The sequence below is a fragment of the Doryrhamphus excisus genome, linkage group LG15 (assembly GCF_037039965.1).
Source record: "Doryrhamphus excisus strain RoL-2023G ecotype Guam linkage group LG15, RoL_Dexc_Guam_v1.1, whole genome shotgun sequence".
In the NCBI taxonomy this organism is placed as follows: Eukaryota; Metazoa; Chordata; class Actinopteri; order Syngnathiformes; family Syngnathidae; genus Doryrhamphus; species Doryrhamphus excisus.
Window position 1 is genome coordinate 4,807,882 of NC_136371.1, and position 16,646 is coordinate 4,824,527.

Sequence of the window (16,646 nt, forward strand, 5' to 3'; positions counted from 1 at the left end):
CCAACAAGAAAGTGAGCAATAAAGAGGTGTGTGATACTGAAACATTTTTATATCGATCACATACCAAGTAAATACAGGCATGAATGCATACTGTAATTTTTTAAATATTGCCCATGTATGATCAAAATAAAATAAAAGCATTTTAATCAACATGTACTGCTACCAAAAGTTAAGGATATTCGACATTTTAGGATGAACTGAAAATTCATAATAACCTTTACAGGTGAACTTAATTTGACACTAAACTTTTGCTTATTTTTTTTAGTATTGCAGCTACGAAAATAATATCAGCAATATGTCTAATATAACAATGAACACATATTTGTGAAAATAAACAGAGAGAACTAAAAAAAATATCGCTCGCATAATCATCACGTGGTATCGACAATGTTGATATTTGGACTCATCCCTCGCCTCAAGGTCTTTCGATTCGTCCAACCATGTGACCTCGTTATCTGATGTAGCTAATTCAAACTTTGCATTTTCACCTCGCTGTGACCTGTAGAATAACTACGGCGTTTTTATATGTTACTGTAATAAGCCTGGGCCCGTTACATTCATAATATTATTGTTATCTATTCAACACAAGTTTGGCCTAGGTAGCCAAAGGAGCGACTGTGCTGCTAACAGGTAACGTAACAAGTAACAGTGCCGGGAATTGGTGAGTTTAAACGAGTCTATCATTTTGTTATTTCTTTTTGAAATACTCTACTAGACTACCTTATGTTGCCATTGCAAGACAATCAATCTTTTGTTTTACTGGTTTAACATTACCCTTCTTGTTTAGGCCAATAGAGGTCAGTATGTGAAAAGGGAAACGTGGATCTCAAGTGAATATTTAAAATAATGTTATTTATATCTTACATGTTGATGCATCAAATGTATTATACTAGAGGATGTAAATATGTTTTATCACCTTTTAACAGTTCGTAGGTGTAAGTTTTCTGGTAATGTTTTGGGGCCCCGTATGTACAGCCGGCTCAAATTTGGTTGTGCGAGCCAATCACGTTTATTGATGCTGGCATGAACAAACGTGATTTGACCAATGTCTGAGCTCCATTCTACCAGCTTCACCCACATTCTCCAAAGATTTAAAGGAAAACCTACACAACACTACCCATGTTATTTGTACATGTGTACATGTGTGTGTACAAATGTGTGTGTACAAATGTGTGTGTACATTTGATGGTAAATATTTAGTTTGGTTGACCCGATGTATTGGTCTTCTCATTCACCAGGGTTAAGATTACAATGGTCCCCAGATTTTGCCTTACACCAGCCCGGCTAGCTCAGTCGGTAGAGCATGAGACTCTTAATCTCAGGGTCGTGGGTTCGAGCCCCACGTTGGGCGAGTTGTTTTTTTTTTCAGCATTTCACACGAAAAACATTGTTGTCACGTTTTATAGATGCTTTATGCATACATGTTGTATTATTGTCTGCATGTTTTGTACCGTTGTCAGGGTAAGACAAAGGTTGATGGTCACACTTATTATTTGCTCCATTTTATGTCTGGGAATTAAATAACTGATTTAATGGTATAACTTTATTCAGAAATAATAATTGATAAATGTAATTTACCTCCAAATTGACCCATATATTGCCATTCATCCATCCATTTTCTAATGCAAAATTATATTTAGTCAATCTGCTCTTTCTCCTCAAATAATTCTTTGTCATGTAGAACTGAAGAAAATGGCAGTTGTGTGATTTCACTTGGGGCTCCCAGGGGTATAAATGGATTATTTGTGGTTATGAAGTCCCCAACAGTGAACCAGTGGCAGCCAAGCAATAGAAGAAGATTATGCAGATTTTAAGCATGTGCATTTTGTGGAGTTGTCGTGCTACCTGTGTGAAAAAATCTGTATCTATATATCGTCATCAAGGTTTGTGTGGCTATGTCTTCCATAAGAAAATGCAATACACATTCCTTGTATTATTTTTGGTAGCTTAGCTAATGAAACCGCTCTATGTTTATGGCACTACGTATGTGCATGTTGTAACCATGTTCTGACTGTATTTTTGTCATAGGTGTAGAGCTCCAGCCTGTCATTTCACTGCAACGGCCAGAAGGGAGGGCGGAGTTTAAACAAAGGCCCTCACCATATAAAACATTCAGGCTTCTTCAGAGAAGCCACGGGTGTCGTGCTTCTGCCTCTACATGCGAGCATTCCGTCCTCTTAAGCCAAAAGAAAAGACTACTTTCACCAGATTCCACTCACGGGGGGCTTCAAAATACTGTTACTTGTGGTTTGTATGTTAAACACGTCCACATTATGCATGTTATATGGTGTTTTTTAGGCCTAGCTTCTCTGCTTATTTTCCTTCCTCTGTGTCTGACACTCACAGTGCTGCCCCTGCCTGCTCTGAACAAAGATAATTACTCAGGAAACGTTTCGGCCAATCGGCTGCCGCGTTGCATCTTGCCTGCGTGGACGGCGACCAGTCAGGATCTTGCTAACAACACCGGGGCCTGATCGCCTTGCCTGAAGAGCGGAGCCTTCCCCGGCTGAGGGCTGACAGTGTCCTCCATGTTTTATAAGTGTTGACATAACAGTGTGTCAGGCAGCCATGCATCCACAGAGGTAAGCTCTGTCTTTATATTCTATCTCAACTCTCTCATAACAGCATGGCTTCCTTCTTGATGTTGTGGTGACTTTTGGTTTCACGACGAACGTGCACACATTGAAATCAGTTTAGTGTGCAGGAGGAGGAGGAGGAGGAGGAGGAGGAGGAGGAGCTGGGGCGGATTGGAGGCCTCGCCAGGCCTCTCTGCGCTTCCCCGGGCTGAGGGTGGGGGGTTGGGTAACGACTCTCACCCTTGCTCTCTATCTGTGTCTCAGGGTCACATGGGTGCCCCTGACAAGCAGGCTGCCATACAGAAGGCAAAGTGGACCATGGCAAATCCTTTTCCTTTTTTTATAATGCAAAGAAGTGTTAGATTTAAAAATGGCATCCACAGCTCCTTTCCTTGTATAGTAGCCTGGCAGAAAAAGAATGGGGGATGGGCCATGGAGGAAGGAGGAGGGAAGGGAGTTATTGTGTACCCTTTTGTAAGTAGATTGGCTCTGTGTTGTTTTCCTGTGAGTAACGCCAGGCCAGGGAATAGACACACACAGGGGAGCAGAAGTGCCTACAGTGAATGAAGAACAAAAGGAAGCATATAACACAATTATATGTATCTTTGCATGCACCACAGACAAGTTCCTCGCTACGTTTCTGTCAAATGATTTCCTCACAGAGCATATCTTTGGTGACCAGTGGAATTCTGCCACAGATTCAATTGTCATCTTCAAAAAATAACATAAAGAAAGAAAGGTGTCCTTCATTTACAGTCACAGGCCCCTGAGTTTACATTCCGAGGCAACGCCACAATACACTGCAGTATTGTGAAACCGCTTCCGCCTCGCTCTCTTATCGTCACACAGTGGCCATTTTGTGCTCACAGTGCTCTCTCCTCGCTTGAGGTTTTAGTCCTTGTGCAGATCACACAATAATACCTAAAATGTCTCTGCAGATGTTGTTTTCTGGAAAATCTCGTCAGAGATGTTGGTCTGTTTGCTTTATTGCAATTTATTTTTATTTCTATTATTGTTTTTAATAGAGTGACGGAGTAGATGAATGAAAACAAAGTGACATTAGCTGTGAGAGGCAAATAAGTGATTATTTATTTAATCAGATCAACATTGATTGTTGCTTCCTCGCAATTCAGGCACACAAAGCAAACTATAATCTCCAATAATAAATAGGTGGGAGGTACCAGATGACAATGTTGGATTGATTTAAAAGGTAGCATCGTCGTGTTGGCCACAAATCCTTTGAGTCCTATTTCCACTTGCAGGAGTATACCACAACCCACTGAGAATGCACGTCACCCACAGATCCTCTCCCCAAAGGACATTTAAAATTCCCTTTGATTTAAATTGTCATAATCAAGTAGGGCAAGTTACACTGAAAGTGAATGAACGCAAAAAGGGGAAAATCTCTGCATTGCAGCAAAAAAAAAAAAAAAAATGCTTTTGAAGAGAACGAAGGGAGCCGGCAGACTCTGATCCATGTGGCATAACTCAGCCAACCAATAATGTTCCACTCTGTTGGCCCTCCAGCCAATTGCAGCTGGAGCCGAGGTTAAAGATTGGCAATCAGTGAGAGAGCAGCAGCGAGAAGGGGCCTTCTGGAAAATTCCACAGCCATTTTTGATTCAGCATTTATATAAAACTCAGGTCGATTCTTTTTTTTTTTTAATATATATATACAATATTCAACAAATACTAGCTGCCTGCTTTGCTAATGAGGTATTGTTTTGACGCTACCATGCTTATTTTATTCATTAAATTCAACTGTAAATGTGTCCATTTTACAATGGTCATATTCTTTTGTCTGCATGTCTTTGTGAGTCTCGAGAAAGCAGGAGACATTTTGTTTCAGGAGGTTTCGTTATGCAGCCTTAATAATCTCCCTGGGGTTCTGTGTTGCAGGGCGCTTGGATGTTTTCAGGTCATGATAGAAATCCCATGTGTGCCCTTCCAGGCTGTTGTGCTATTTTTTTTTTTTTTTTGACGTGGCACTTCTTCCATATTATGCTTCTCTGACTTTAACGAAAGTGTGTTGTGTTTTAGGAGTCTGTTCGCGGGCCTGCGTCTTCAAAATTAAATGTAATTACTGCAAGTCTGCAGAATTCACAAGCAACAAAAAAAGGAGGACAAATTAGTTTTTTTTTTTTAAAATAAGTCTCATTTTCTGGGATATTCTTTTATGTGTGTGCCTCCATGTGTGATCCTGTCGTATATTTGTACTTCAATCTCGACACAAGTCCTCCTGCACGGATGTGCCAGTGTCTGAGTGTGAGCCTAGGAGTGGGGGATGGGGGAGAGGGGGGAGGGGGAAGCAAGCTGTGGCCTCCATTTTCTGTGACGAGAAAAACCCTGCTCGTCTCTCACAGGAGTGGAATATAAAGGCTCTGAGTCAGGGTTGTTTCCGTTTTATCCATCAGGTATGACTTTGCACTGAGGAATTCTGTCAGTGTCTTTTCCAACGTGCATCTGTGTGGAATTTTATGCCAGTATCAGCTGGAGGATTTATTCGCCTGCACATGAGATGGGATCATAGCTCCTGACCTGACAATGCTCTTTGGATAACCCACACATCCTCTGTCTTCCTGGTTTGTGTCAGGAATGTCTCACCATGGCTGTATAGGGACCCTTTTCTTCAGCTGCTCTGAATTGCCAGGCGATGGCATACGCGCCCCCCCCCTTTTTTTTTTTTTTCAAGGCTTTGGTGTATGTAGCAGAAGACTTGGCTAACATTTTCAGATTTTTCATGTGGGCCTCGTTTGTTCACACAGTCCGGAAGGGGAAGGCCCCGGAGGGGTTGGGGTCTGTGTGTGTGTGTGTGTGTGTGTGTATGAGACTGTTGGCGGGCTGAAACCAGATCCCCATATACCAGGCTTTTAAAGGAACTGCTTAACCCTTGTCTGTCCTGTTTGAGACAATGCAATTTTATTATGCAAGACTGAGAACATCTAACATGTAAGGACATTTGTCCACGGTTGTTAGTTACCGTGATGGCCAGATAAACATCTCCAGGCTTTGTCATGAAGTGTGACTTAGTGTTTAAATAGTGTGGATGTAATGCATGGTAGAATCCTTTTTACAATCTACGTAGATTGGCAGTTCAGACACATGAAAGCCACTGACTGAGCCAAGTGAAACATTTGATCACGTTGGTGTGGAATGTGTATTTTTTTTTTTAGGGTGGAGGAGGAACATTCCTTTTTTTTTTTACAGATCGAAGTATCAAAAAGCTTATCTCGAAAAAGTGCTTGGCCTTTGGATTCTAGCCTGTATGTAAAGTCATTGTGTTGAGTAGTAACCAGATAACTAGAGCTATCTTATTAACTCGTCAAGGGTCATTTGGGTAGGTTTTCATCTGTAGGACAATAGATGTGTGTGATGGACACGGTCACTTCAAGTTAGACTCTATAATGTTGCAGCAATATCAAGGTAATTTGTGTGTCTTCTAAAAATGGGTTTGATGAATATTCAAGCCACCAACGTAGGGTCAGATGTATTTACAGATGATCATTTGCACAAAATGCTGTCTACTGTTATGTATTCTGGAGAACGGAGGCACAGGGAAGAGCTGTCTAATAGTCCATGCTTTGCATTCTATATGTGGACTTGTGCTTCGCCGTTGTCATGGAGACTGTTGCCATTCTCTTTCCACACCAAGAACAAATTCTGTCTGGTTTGTTACTGGTGATATGGAAAGGATTACAACTTGGTGCACATGGTCTCAGAAGCTTTTCAAATCGAAATAAAATAATAAGAACGGAAAGCTGGTCTTTCGTGGTTTGCTGTTAATGCCACCGTTTTTTTTGAGCACCCTTTCTGACTTTGTGTTTGTATCTCTTTATGTGTCTCCGGCTGTGCTTGCTTGGTGCTCTTTAGTCTGGCTGAGGAGGAGATAAAGACGGAGTCGGATGTGGTTGAAGGGATGGATGCATCTGTACGATCTAAAGGTATTGATTCAGCTGTCTACATAAAGTCAAGGTTAAGATGGCACACTCAAACAATATATTTAAAATTGCCATACATATGTGTTAGTGCTAATGTTTTATTATACACAACAATGCAGTAATTAAGTTGTTTTGAATGCTATCTTGATTGTGTATATCCTCATCCAATGTTAGAAGAAGTATACAGTTGTTAAGTTCAATTGTAATGAATGCAGCTTGTTTTATGATGATTTCTTTGCATCTCCGCATCTAGCCCCGGATCCATCAGGGTCAGCAGAACGCTCCCTGGCACCGCAGAAGAGGAGGGTGTCCAGTCCCACCCACTCCTCCAATGGACACTCTCCGTCAGAGGCCTCCCCGAGCCCACTCAAGAAAAAGAAGAAGCCCGGGGCCATGAACTCTAACAACAAGGACCAGGTAAGGGGACCCCAAGTCTTGTGACCCGGCAGGTCCTCAGATAGAATGGTAGTACTAGTACAGTATGTCAGTATACAGTATGCATTCAAAGTTAATAATAATACCATCAAATTCCATGTATTCTATTTTTGATCTAACACCCATTTTACACACAATAGTGCCTGCTGGTTTTATAAATCATTATACAGAGACGTTAAATGGACACAATGTATTGTGTGTATGGTGATTGCACGGTCAATGCAAAGTGGTTTTCTATAAACAATATACAGTCCATTTTGCATCTCCAGTTTGTGTGTCTAAAAAATTTTTGACATGTGACATCAAGTTTGGCAGTTTCCTTAGTTTTGTAGTCACGCGTCACCGCAGTATTTATTATACACACTCATTTTAAGAAGTATTAGGCATCAACTGGTCAACTTTGCATCAACTTTCAGCCCAAAAATAGGTACTTACTAGTAAAATTATCGTTTGACTGGAAAAAAACTCACTATACTCTGTCAAGTATTTCAAGTATTTCCCAATGCTGTTTTAAGTTGAAGTTTTTTAACGCGCTACCACGAAAGATAGTATTTGTTGGCATATCCCGATCACTTGATTTTTCATGGAAATCAGCTGATACTGATTGCTGGCTCATCGATCGAGCATATTTTTGACTATCTAGTACAGGGGTGGGCAAACTTTTTGACTCGCGGGCTGCATTGATATGACAAAATTTACGGGGGGGGGGGGTGGAGACTATATATTTTACACGTAACAGTCCACCTGGTATTATTGTATCTGTAAAATTGTCATGCAATCTGCTATTATTATTTATTATTTTATATTTAAATATTTTAAAAATAATAAAATATTATAATAATTACAATAAAATTAAAATAATAATAATAATATTATTATTATGTAAAATATGCAAATATAACAATAATATTATATATAATTAATATAATAATTAGCATTAATATAATAATTATAATAATCATAATAGTTCTAATAATAATTCTAATAATCTAATAATAATCTAATTATTATTATTATTATTATTATTATTATTATTATTATTATTATTATTATTATTATTATTATTATTATTATTATGTGCTTGTGTCCCTTTTTTCAGGAGCACTTTGTAAACAACTGACCATGTCAAAAAACGAAATTGATAAAACCATCAAAAGGTTGGCTCAGGCCATGATGCCAGGTTGTATGTTGAGTTTAAATGAAATACTTTGGAAAGATTGGGCGGGCCGTATTCAAACACTTGGCGGGCCGGATGTGGCCCCCGGGCCGTAGTTTGCCCACCCCTGATCTAGTATGACCAATCCAGACGAGTTAGGCCTTTCGGCCAACTGCAATGTAGCACAAGGGGTCATAAGTCATAGTTTATGGCGTCACCAAACCAAAAAAAGCCATTTACTAGTGTCAAAAGATCAACAGTCATACTGACAGGGCTCAAACCTTAAACCGGCTGAACCAGTTGTCTGTCACAGTTGCAATTGTCACATGATCTGATCTTGAGATTAGTTGCTTGAGAGTTTATTTTTCTGTCCTTGCTTACCAGGCTTACCCCAATGTATTCCTGCCTTGTTTTTGTTGCACTGCACCTTTTTTTTGTGTTCCTGCGTGTTTTTTGAAACCTGCCCCCTTTTTTCTCTTGCCTGCATTTCAGTCAGAGCTAAGACATGGTCCCTTTTACTATATGAAGCAGCCAGCACTCACCACAGACCCTGTTGATGTTGTACCGCAGGACGGGAGGAATGATTTCTACTGCTGGCTGTGCCACCGCGAGGGCCAGGTGCTCTGCTGTGAGCTCTGCCCCAGGGTGTACCACGCCAAGTGTCTCAAACTACCAGCTGAGCCTGAGGGCGACTGGTTCTGTCCCGAGTGTGAGGTATCTCAGTGAATACATGTGTCCATGTGTGGGTGTACACAAATGAGATCAGCTATAACTGTTGGAACTGAAAGGAAGAGGTGTATATCCCAGTTCCATTATCTGATCAATATCCTACAAGTATCGGGTTGCTGAATCTCTAATTTAAAGCCCGGGGAAATAATTATGATGGTAATTGTCACAAATTGTGTATAAATTAATTAGTCTATTACTTCCACAACAATTTTGTTTCCTTACAGTAGCTTTTAAAAACAACGCCCCTCGTTTTGGACACTAGGAACCAAACTGTAGATTATGAAAAAATGATTTGTGGTCATCCTTGTTTGTTAATTGTCAATCATTAATAACATTTTTTTGCTGTCGTTGCAGAAAATAACAGTTGCTGAATGCATTGAAACACAGAGCAAAGCAATGACAATGCTGAATATAGACCATCTCTCTTACTTGCTCAAATTTGCACTCCAAAAGATTAAACAGCCTGGGGTAAGTCATACTGTCAAAATGTTATTATAACTCTAGTGAAATGAAATAACGCATTCAAAATCTTGTCTCATGCATCCGCGTTATTTCTCCTTCAAAACCGAGCAGACAGAGCCTTTTCAGAAGCCTGTGTCCTTGGAACAACATCCTGACTATGCCGAGTACATTTTTCACCCCATGGACTTGTCTACTTTAGAGAAGGTTGGTTGATTTTCACATGAAAAGTTTTCAACATGTATATGAAATTTCACGCTTTTGTCTACAGAATATCAAAAAGAAAATGTATGGCTGCACTGAAGCCTTTCTGGCTGATATGAAGTGGATCTTGCATAACTGCATCATCTATAATGGAGGTAGACCACTGACACAGTCTCAACAATTAGTCTTGTGTGTCAATTAGGATCCGAAAAATCAGTACTTGTTCTTATGAACTGATTACAGGTAATCACAAATTAACAGCGACTGCAAAAGTTATTGTCAAGATATGTGAGCATGAGGTAAATATGCTTTATTTACATACAGTAAAGTCTCGTTATATCGATATCGGTTAAAACGAATTACTACTTATTACGATACTATTTTCATTTCCCGGCAAATTTCTAGTCTTTTATGATATAATTAGCTCTGTTAGTACTATACACGGTTATTATGATAATCCGGTTACTACGATGCCCTTTTCATCTCCCGCCAGCCAATTTGGTCTGCTTATATCGATACAAAAGCAGCTTAAATCAATCTTTGCTTAAGGATTTCAATACCAAAAAAGAACACGGCGAACGGCTGCTTCCAGTCAACTTTATTTTTCACACTTCCACCACCAGAGTGCAGCACACACAGCGGAAAACACCCGTCCCTCGCGCCTACCCCTCCGGGTGGCAACACCTTCCCTATCGAGAGTTCCAGGGTGAATTATGTTCCGGGGTGAATTATGTCCCGGTAACCGGTAATCACTACAGCGTAAGTTTATTTTTATTTACTGTAGTACAAAATGTATTGTAGTACAAAAGCATGCTAGATACGCAATCCATGAACTCAAGGAGAAAATTACATGCCATATCAAAGATCCGCCCACTTTTAATGCAGTTCGGCGCAGGATCGGATATATGGATAGTCCGGTTATATCGGTATTTTTTCCGACTCCCGAGAATATCGATATAACGAGACTTTACTGTATTATTACCGATATACACGATTCTTTATTGCTTGTCATTAACTAGTAATGTTTGGTTTTTATTGTCCTTTTTACTTTTTTTAGATGAACGAGATAGAAGTATGTCCAGAGTGCTACCTGTCGTCCTGCCAAAAAAGGGACAATTGGTTCTGTGAGCCATGTGTATGTTATTTGCATAATTTTGAGCACAATAATGGGGTATTTTTTTAATTTTTTTTAAGATTTTGTTTTTTTTTTCTGTCACCAAATAGAGTCAGCCTCACACACTGGTCTGGGCGAAACTGAAAGGCTTCCCCTTCTGGCCTGCAAAAGCACTTCGTGAAAAGGACGGGCAGGTAGACGCACGGTTCTTCGGACAACATGACAGGTAAGCTAGATGACTAAGATTATTAGAGTGATTATATTTGGGCTGGTGGATTCATATTATTTGTGCTTCACTTTTTTTTTTTATAGAGCATGGGTCCCCATCAATAACTGCTACCTCATGTCCAAAGAGATCCCTTTCTCTGTGAAAAAGACAAAAAGCATTTTCAACAGTGCCATGCAAGAAATGGAGGTCTATGTGGAAAATGTTCGGAAGAAATTTGGAGTTTTCAACTATGCACCATTCCGGACTCCCTTCACACCCAACAACCAGCTTCAAATGCTGTTGGACCCTGCCAATCCGAGTGCTGGCACTGTAAAAACAGAAAAACCTGATAAACTTCGCTTTAACTTTGATGTAACTGCATCTCCAAAGATGGTTCTTGGCAAGAGTTCAACACCTAGTAGTATGTGTCGGAGGGTGTCTATGACGGACATCCCTCGTTCCCCGATGAGCACTAATTCTTCGGTCCACACGGGGTCTGATGGAGAGCAGGATATGGAAAAAGCCAGTCGGAATTTGGCCTTCCACTACAGCACTGGAGAGGAATCGATGGATTATACTGGCAAGTCACATCCTCTTTGGCGCCATAATTCATATTTTAAACAAATGCATAAATAAATTCGGAATGTATAAACATACACTTGGTTGTAATTTACAGCATCTCCTGTCTCAGGGAAGGTTGGTCCAGCGGGCAGCTTGACAGGCAGCCCAAAGCCGCTCAACCCTGGAGTGGTACCCAAGCAGGAGAGGCCAGCATCCACAGGAGGGATTCTCAATCTCAACCTGGGTCAGCACTCTAAACATGTACCGTAATCACTATGTCGCAAATTTAGATATTAACTTTTTTTTTTTTTTTCGTTCAGATCGAGTAAAAGCTGAGATGGACCTGAAAGAGCTGAGTGAGACTGTGCAGCAGCAACAACAGCAACAGGTGGCGTCCGCCAGCCTCCCCACCCCAAAGAGACCCATCAGGAGCCTGGACAAGACCATTGAAAGCTGCAAGGCTCAGCTTGGTAATTATAATTAATTATGTTTGGATGGTGTAGATTTTAATAATAGTAAGTCATTTGAATGGTACACCGGTACAATGGCGTCACTGGATGACCTACTTTAGTGGTGACTAGTCAGGACACCCGTTGTGTTTGCGATAGTGTTACTGTTCAGGTTTGTCATCTAAAGGTTGCAAGCCCACAAAACAGGGCCTTGCACTTGTCACTTTTTGCCCACATTTTTACCAGCCTGCGGTGCGATACATGAAGTACCCAAGAAGAATTGCACACATTAGCGTCCACATTATTGTCATTTTTGGCACTTTGTATCGAGTGGTGGACTCCCATAGACCAGCTACACACGATAACCCGCACAGAAAGCTGACATCTTTGAGATTCTACACCTCTTTCTGCAGTAGCACTGTATGATTCCAGGTGAACTGCTATTGATAGGCATTTTCTTTCATAAAGTGCTCAGCATTTACCATTTGTGGTTGAAAGTGGGGGCATGACTCCTGTGGTGTACACTTACAGGTGCATTGTTATTCTTAATAGGAAGATTGCAGGCAAGCAGGCGTACACTCATGCTGAATATTTTGGTCGGAATCCCACACTTTTTTTGTATAAATGAGACCTCTGAGCTGTATGTAGTGCTTATACAACTGCTTATTACCATTTGTTGTTTTTAGTGTCTACTGTGTACATTCACTGGACTTCTTTAGTGTCCCTTAAATAGATATTGGCTTATTGACGAACAGTAGCTGGTAAGTCATTGAATTATTTTGAAGAGCCGCTTGATCCATGTTTTTTATTTGACGGTATGGTTCAAGGAGCGGCACGGTTTTCGAGTGGTTAGAGCGCAGACCTCACAGCTAGGAGACCAGGGTTAAATTCCACCCTCGGCCATCTCTGTGTGGAGTTTGCACACAGTTCTCCCCGTGCATGGCGATTCCCACATTCCAAAAACATGCTAGGTTAATTGGCGACTCCAAATTGTCCATAGGTATGAATGTGAGTGTGAATGGTTGTTTGTCTATATGTGCCCTGTGATTGGCTGGCCACCAGTCCAGGGTGTACCCCACCTCTCGCCCCAAGACAGCTGGGATAGGCTCCATTCACCCTCCGCAACCCTTGTCAGGACAAAACGGTAGAAAATGAATGAATGACAATAAAGTATGGTTCAAAGGGCGGCACGGTGGTCGAGTGGTTAGCGCGCAGACCTCACAGCTAGGAGACCAGGGTTCAATTCCACCCTCGGCCATCTCTGTGTGGAGTTTGCATGTTCTCCCCGTGCATGCTAGGTTAATTAGCGACTCCAAATTGTCCATAGGTATAAATGTGAGTGTGAATGGTTGTTTGTCTACGTATATGTGCCCTGTGATTGGCTGGCGACCAGTCCAGGGTGTACCCCGCCTCTCGCCCCAAGACAGCTGGGATAGGCTCCAGCAACCCCTGCGACCCTCGTGAGGAAAAAGCGGTAGAAAATGAATGAATGAATGAGTATGGTTCAAGGAATATTTCTTTGTAACATGTATCCTTTTTCCCTCCTGCAGGAATAGATGAGATTTCCGAAGATGTGTATAAAGGTGTGGACCATAGTGACACAGAGGACTCTGATAAATCTGACTCGAGCGACAGCGAGTATATCAGTGATGAGGAACACAAGCCAAATAGCTCCAGCAAGGATGATAAGGTTAAAGTGGACCGAAAGAGGCCGAGAGCAAGCGCAGCAGAAGCGGAGACCAAGGAGGCAGTTGCAGTGACGGGGGACAAATCTACCCCTGAATCCCATACTAAAGACAAGCAGGACAGTAACGCACCAGAAGAAGCCGTCAAAGAGAAGTCGAAAGTGACCGATTCTCAGTCCGTCACTGACAAGTCCAAGACCCCAGAGGAGGGCAGAGTACCTGCTGCCGCATCAGTCACAGAGCAAGACTCTGATTCTGAACGAGAGCTGGTGATTGACCTCGGGGATGAAGGAGGCCGTGACTCTAAGAGGTCAAGAAAAGACGTGGGAGCCTCTTCTGCCAAAACCCCCAAAGAGTCCAGTGCAGCCAAATTGGACAGTAAGATATATTTGATTTTCCTTTGATTCTTATGTGACAGTATACTGTATAATGTTTTCTACTTTCCAGGTAAGTTACCCAATTCTGCTGCAGCGGCTCCTCTTGCCGCTTCCACCTTAAAAGACAGCTTGCAGCCTTCTTCAGCCGCTGTCAACAATAATTCACTCGCTGCAAATAGCCAGCCCAGTGCTGGTTCGGTTACCGGCAGTACTTCCGGCGCTCCCTCCACCTCAGTTGCGTCAACCTCGCCGGTACCTCCGGCGATCAAGAAACAACGGCCTTTATTGCCGAAAGAAACCGCCCAGGCCGTGCAGCGAGCAGTTGTTTGGAATCCCACTAAATTGCAGAACTCCTCTCAGAAGTGTCATGTACAGAAGCAGCAACACGCCGAGCAGTCGACTGTGCAGTCACAAGGCCAGATGCAGCCGCAGACACAGGCTCAACTTCAGACAAATTCTTCCTCAAGTACCCGCTACCAGACCAGACAAGCAGCCAAAGGTGTTTACATCAGAACCTGCATTCATATTTATATATCATTTTCAATATATCTAAATTGTGTTTCAATCTAATCCCCCGCTAGTCCAACAAAAAGACTCACCTCAGAGTACTTCAGCTTCAAGTAGCTCTTCTTCTTTCATGTCGGGAGACTTCCCCATCCCTACTGCTTCTGCAGATGTAGCTGCAGATATAGCCAAATATACAAACAAAGTACGTATCAAATAACATTATATTTGTGTTATATTTATGTTTGTATTGTATCTTAAAATGGAAAACATTGACATGTTTTTTTTTTTTTACTAACACTCTCAGATTATGGACACGATAAAAGGGACAATGACTGAAATCTACAATGACCTATCCAAAAGCACGTCGGGAAATACAATTGCGGAGGTAAATGCCTTTGACAATACCTTACATGAATTGCTGAAACACATTTTTGTCTTTCTAAAGATTCGAAGGCTGAGAATAGAGATTGAGAAACTTCAGTGGCTGCATCAACAAGAGTTGTCCGAGATGAAGCATAACCTTGGTATGTTCCCTATACCCAAAACAAAAGACATCCAGACTTAGGAGTTCACCCTTCATTCCCCTGTTATGTCATGTAGAGCTGACTATGGCAGAAATGAGGCAGAGTCTGGAGCAGGAGCGAGAGAGGCTGGTGGCAGAGGTGAAAAAGCAAATGGAGGTGGAAAAGCAGCAGGCTGTGGATGAGACCAAAAAGAAGCAGTGGTGCGCCAACTGTAGGAAGGAGGCCATCTTCTATTGTTGTTGGAACACCAGCTACTGTGATTACCCTTGCCAGCAAGCCCATTGGCCAGAACACATGAAGTCCTGCACACAGTCAGGTAAAAAGCTTGTTGTGCTGACTCATTTTCATTTCCTGTTATTCATTCTTAGTTGCTAAGGCCATTTTGTTTATACACTGACCGTATCCCACCATTCTGATCTGAAGGAGGCACCAGAAACCCGCTATTCTGTTTGTGTAAACATCTTAAGTTTAGTAATACTTTATGAACTTAAACCAAAGCAGATATTAATTGTTTTTCTGTTTTTCCAGCTACAGCTTCGCAGCAGGAACCAGAGGTGGAGCCCAACGTAGACCCTTCAGTCAAATCATCAGGTCATTCCCCTGCCACACAAACTCTGCCTGCAGAAGCTGTAGCAGCAGCAGCAGCAGCAGCATCAGGAGGAGGAACACAGGACAGGACACCACCGTTATCGTCATCCATATCAGACAAAAGCAACTCTCCCACATATATCGACAAGAGCAAGGACAGCACTGGGGTTACTGTGACATAACTGTTATAACTACATTGTGGCATGCATTGCAAGGCTGTTGTGATCCTTGCCGTGTCATATTTCTAGCTTCACTGCCTGTGCTTTATGACAATTCACTTTATAATTTCCATTCCGAAATGCTTGGTGGACATTTTTATTGTTTTGTGTGTTTTTTTGTGGATTCATCATGTGAATAGTGAATATTCCGTCTTATGAAAAACAAATGTGAGTTTGTATGTTTCCATGCTGTAGTCTTGTCTCACGTCATGTTTAAACTAGATTGTATCAAACCACATCATATTTGCTACATTAAGATGACGATTGCTGCTCTCAAAATAACAGACTGTACTTTTTGTTTATGGCCCTTCATACAATGAGAGAAAAGTTTAAATAGTTATGAACAATTGATTCTCGTGTATCATGGTGCCATCAGAACTATTCTGGATTTTTCAAATGTCTTTTATTCACTAATGCTTTTCATGTCAATAGTGGTTTGTCATCCGACATTGTAGGCCTAAGTGAAAAGGTATGTGATTTATTAAAAAAAAGATCTAAAACATTTAACTGTACAAAGTTTTTATAATAAGATACATGAACAATATTTATTGTTATATGTTTTATAATATGTTTTGAGAAAAATCACATGTCAAAATGTGTTTACAATTTATTTGACAATAAATTACTCCTGAATGTCAGTACTGGGCAAAGTCTGTTTTACTGTGATTCCAAAGGTGATGTAAACTCTGGTCCGACTGAAACTGTAGAATAAGTTCATTTTGCCTGGTAATTATTTCAAGTGAGCATGTCTGATTTTCACTTTCTCGTTCTTTGTTTACATATTGTAAATACACTTAATTGACTTGTGAAGAAAATTAAAAGTCTTCTGGAAATTTTGTTGATTGGTTTGCTTGGTTTTGAAAGTTTTAAAGGATTATTTATGTATTTCTAATACATCCGGAGCGCGCCCAAATGACG

At 41.1% G+C, this 16,646-nt stretch overlaps 1 protein-coding gene and 1 non-coding gene across 6 annotated transcripts; both read left to right on the forward strand.

Annotated features, from left to right (window-relative positions):
• Positions 1-430: 430 nt before the first annotated feature.
• LOC131104685 (MYND-type zinc finger-containing chromatin reader ZMYND8-like) lies at positions 431-16,555 on the forward strand. Of its 5 annotated transcripts, none has more exons than XM_058052157.2 (22): positions 431-661; positions 2,029-2,251; positions 2,347-2,582; positions 6,447-6,517; positions 6,768-6,931; positions 8,598-8,819; positions 9,189-9,302; positions 9,408-9,500; positions 9,565-9,652; positions 9,741-9,796; positions 10,555-10,632; positions 10,722-10,837; positions 10,924-11,399; positions 11,511-11,624; positions 11,701-11,850; positions 13,380-13,892; positions 13,962-14,390; positions 14,473-14,600; positions 14,703-14,783; positions 14,844-14,922; positions 14,999-15,238; positions 15,451-16,555. In XM_058052157.2, exons 3-22 carry the CDS (start codon positions 2,569-2,571, stop codon positions 15,690-15,692), a joined length of 3,468 nt encoding a protein of 1,155 aa, XP_057908140.2. In that variant the 5' UTR covers positions 431-661; positions 2,029-2,251; positions 2,347-2,568; the 3' UTR covers positions 15,693-16,555. The 5 variants fall into 5 exon arrangements, with proteins under 5 accessions (XP_057908140.2, XP_057908139.2, XP_057908142.2 ...); XM_058052156.2 differs by having other exon boundaries at positions 432-661; positions 11,496-11,624; XM_058052159.2 differs by having other exon boundaries at positions 432-661; positions 8,676-8,819; positions 11,496-11,624.
• trnak-cuu (transfer RNA lysine (anticodon CUU)) lies at positions 1,279-1,351 on the forward strand. Its single transcript has one exon. It is a non-coding gene; the product is annotated as a tRNA-Lys (tRNA).
• Positions 16,556-16,646: the final 91 nt, after the last annotated feature.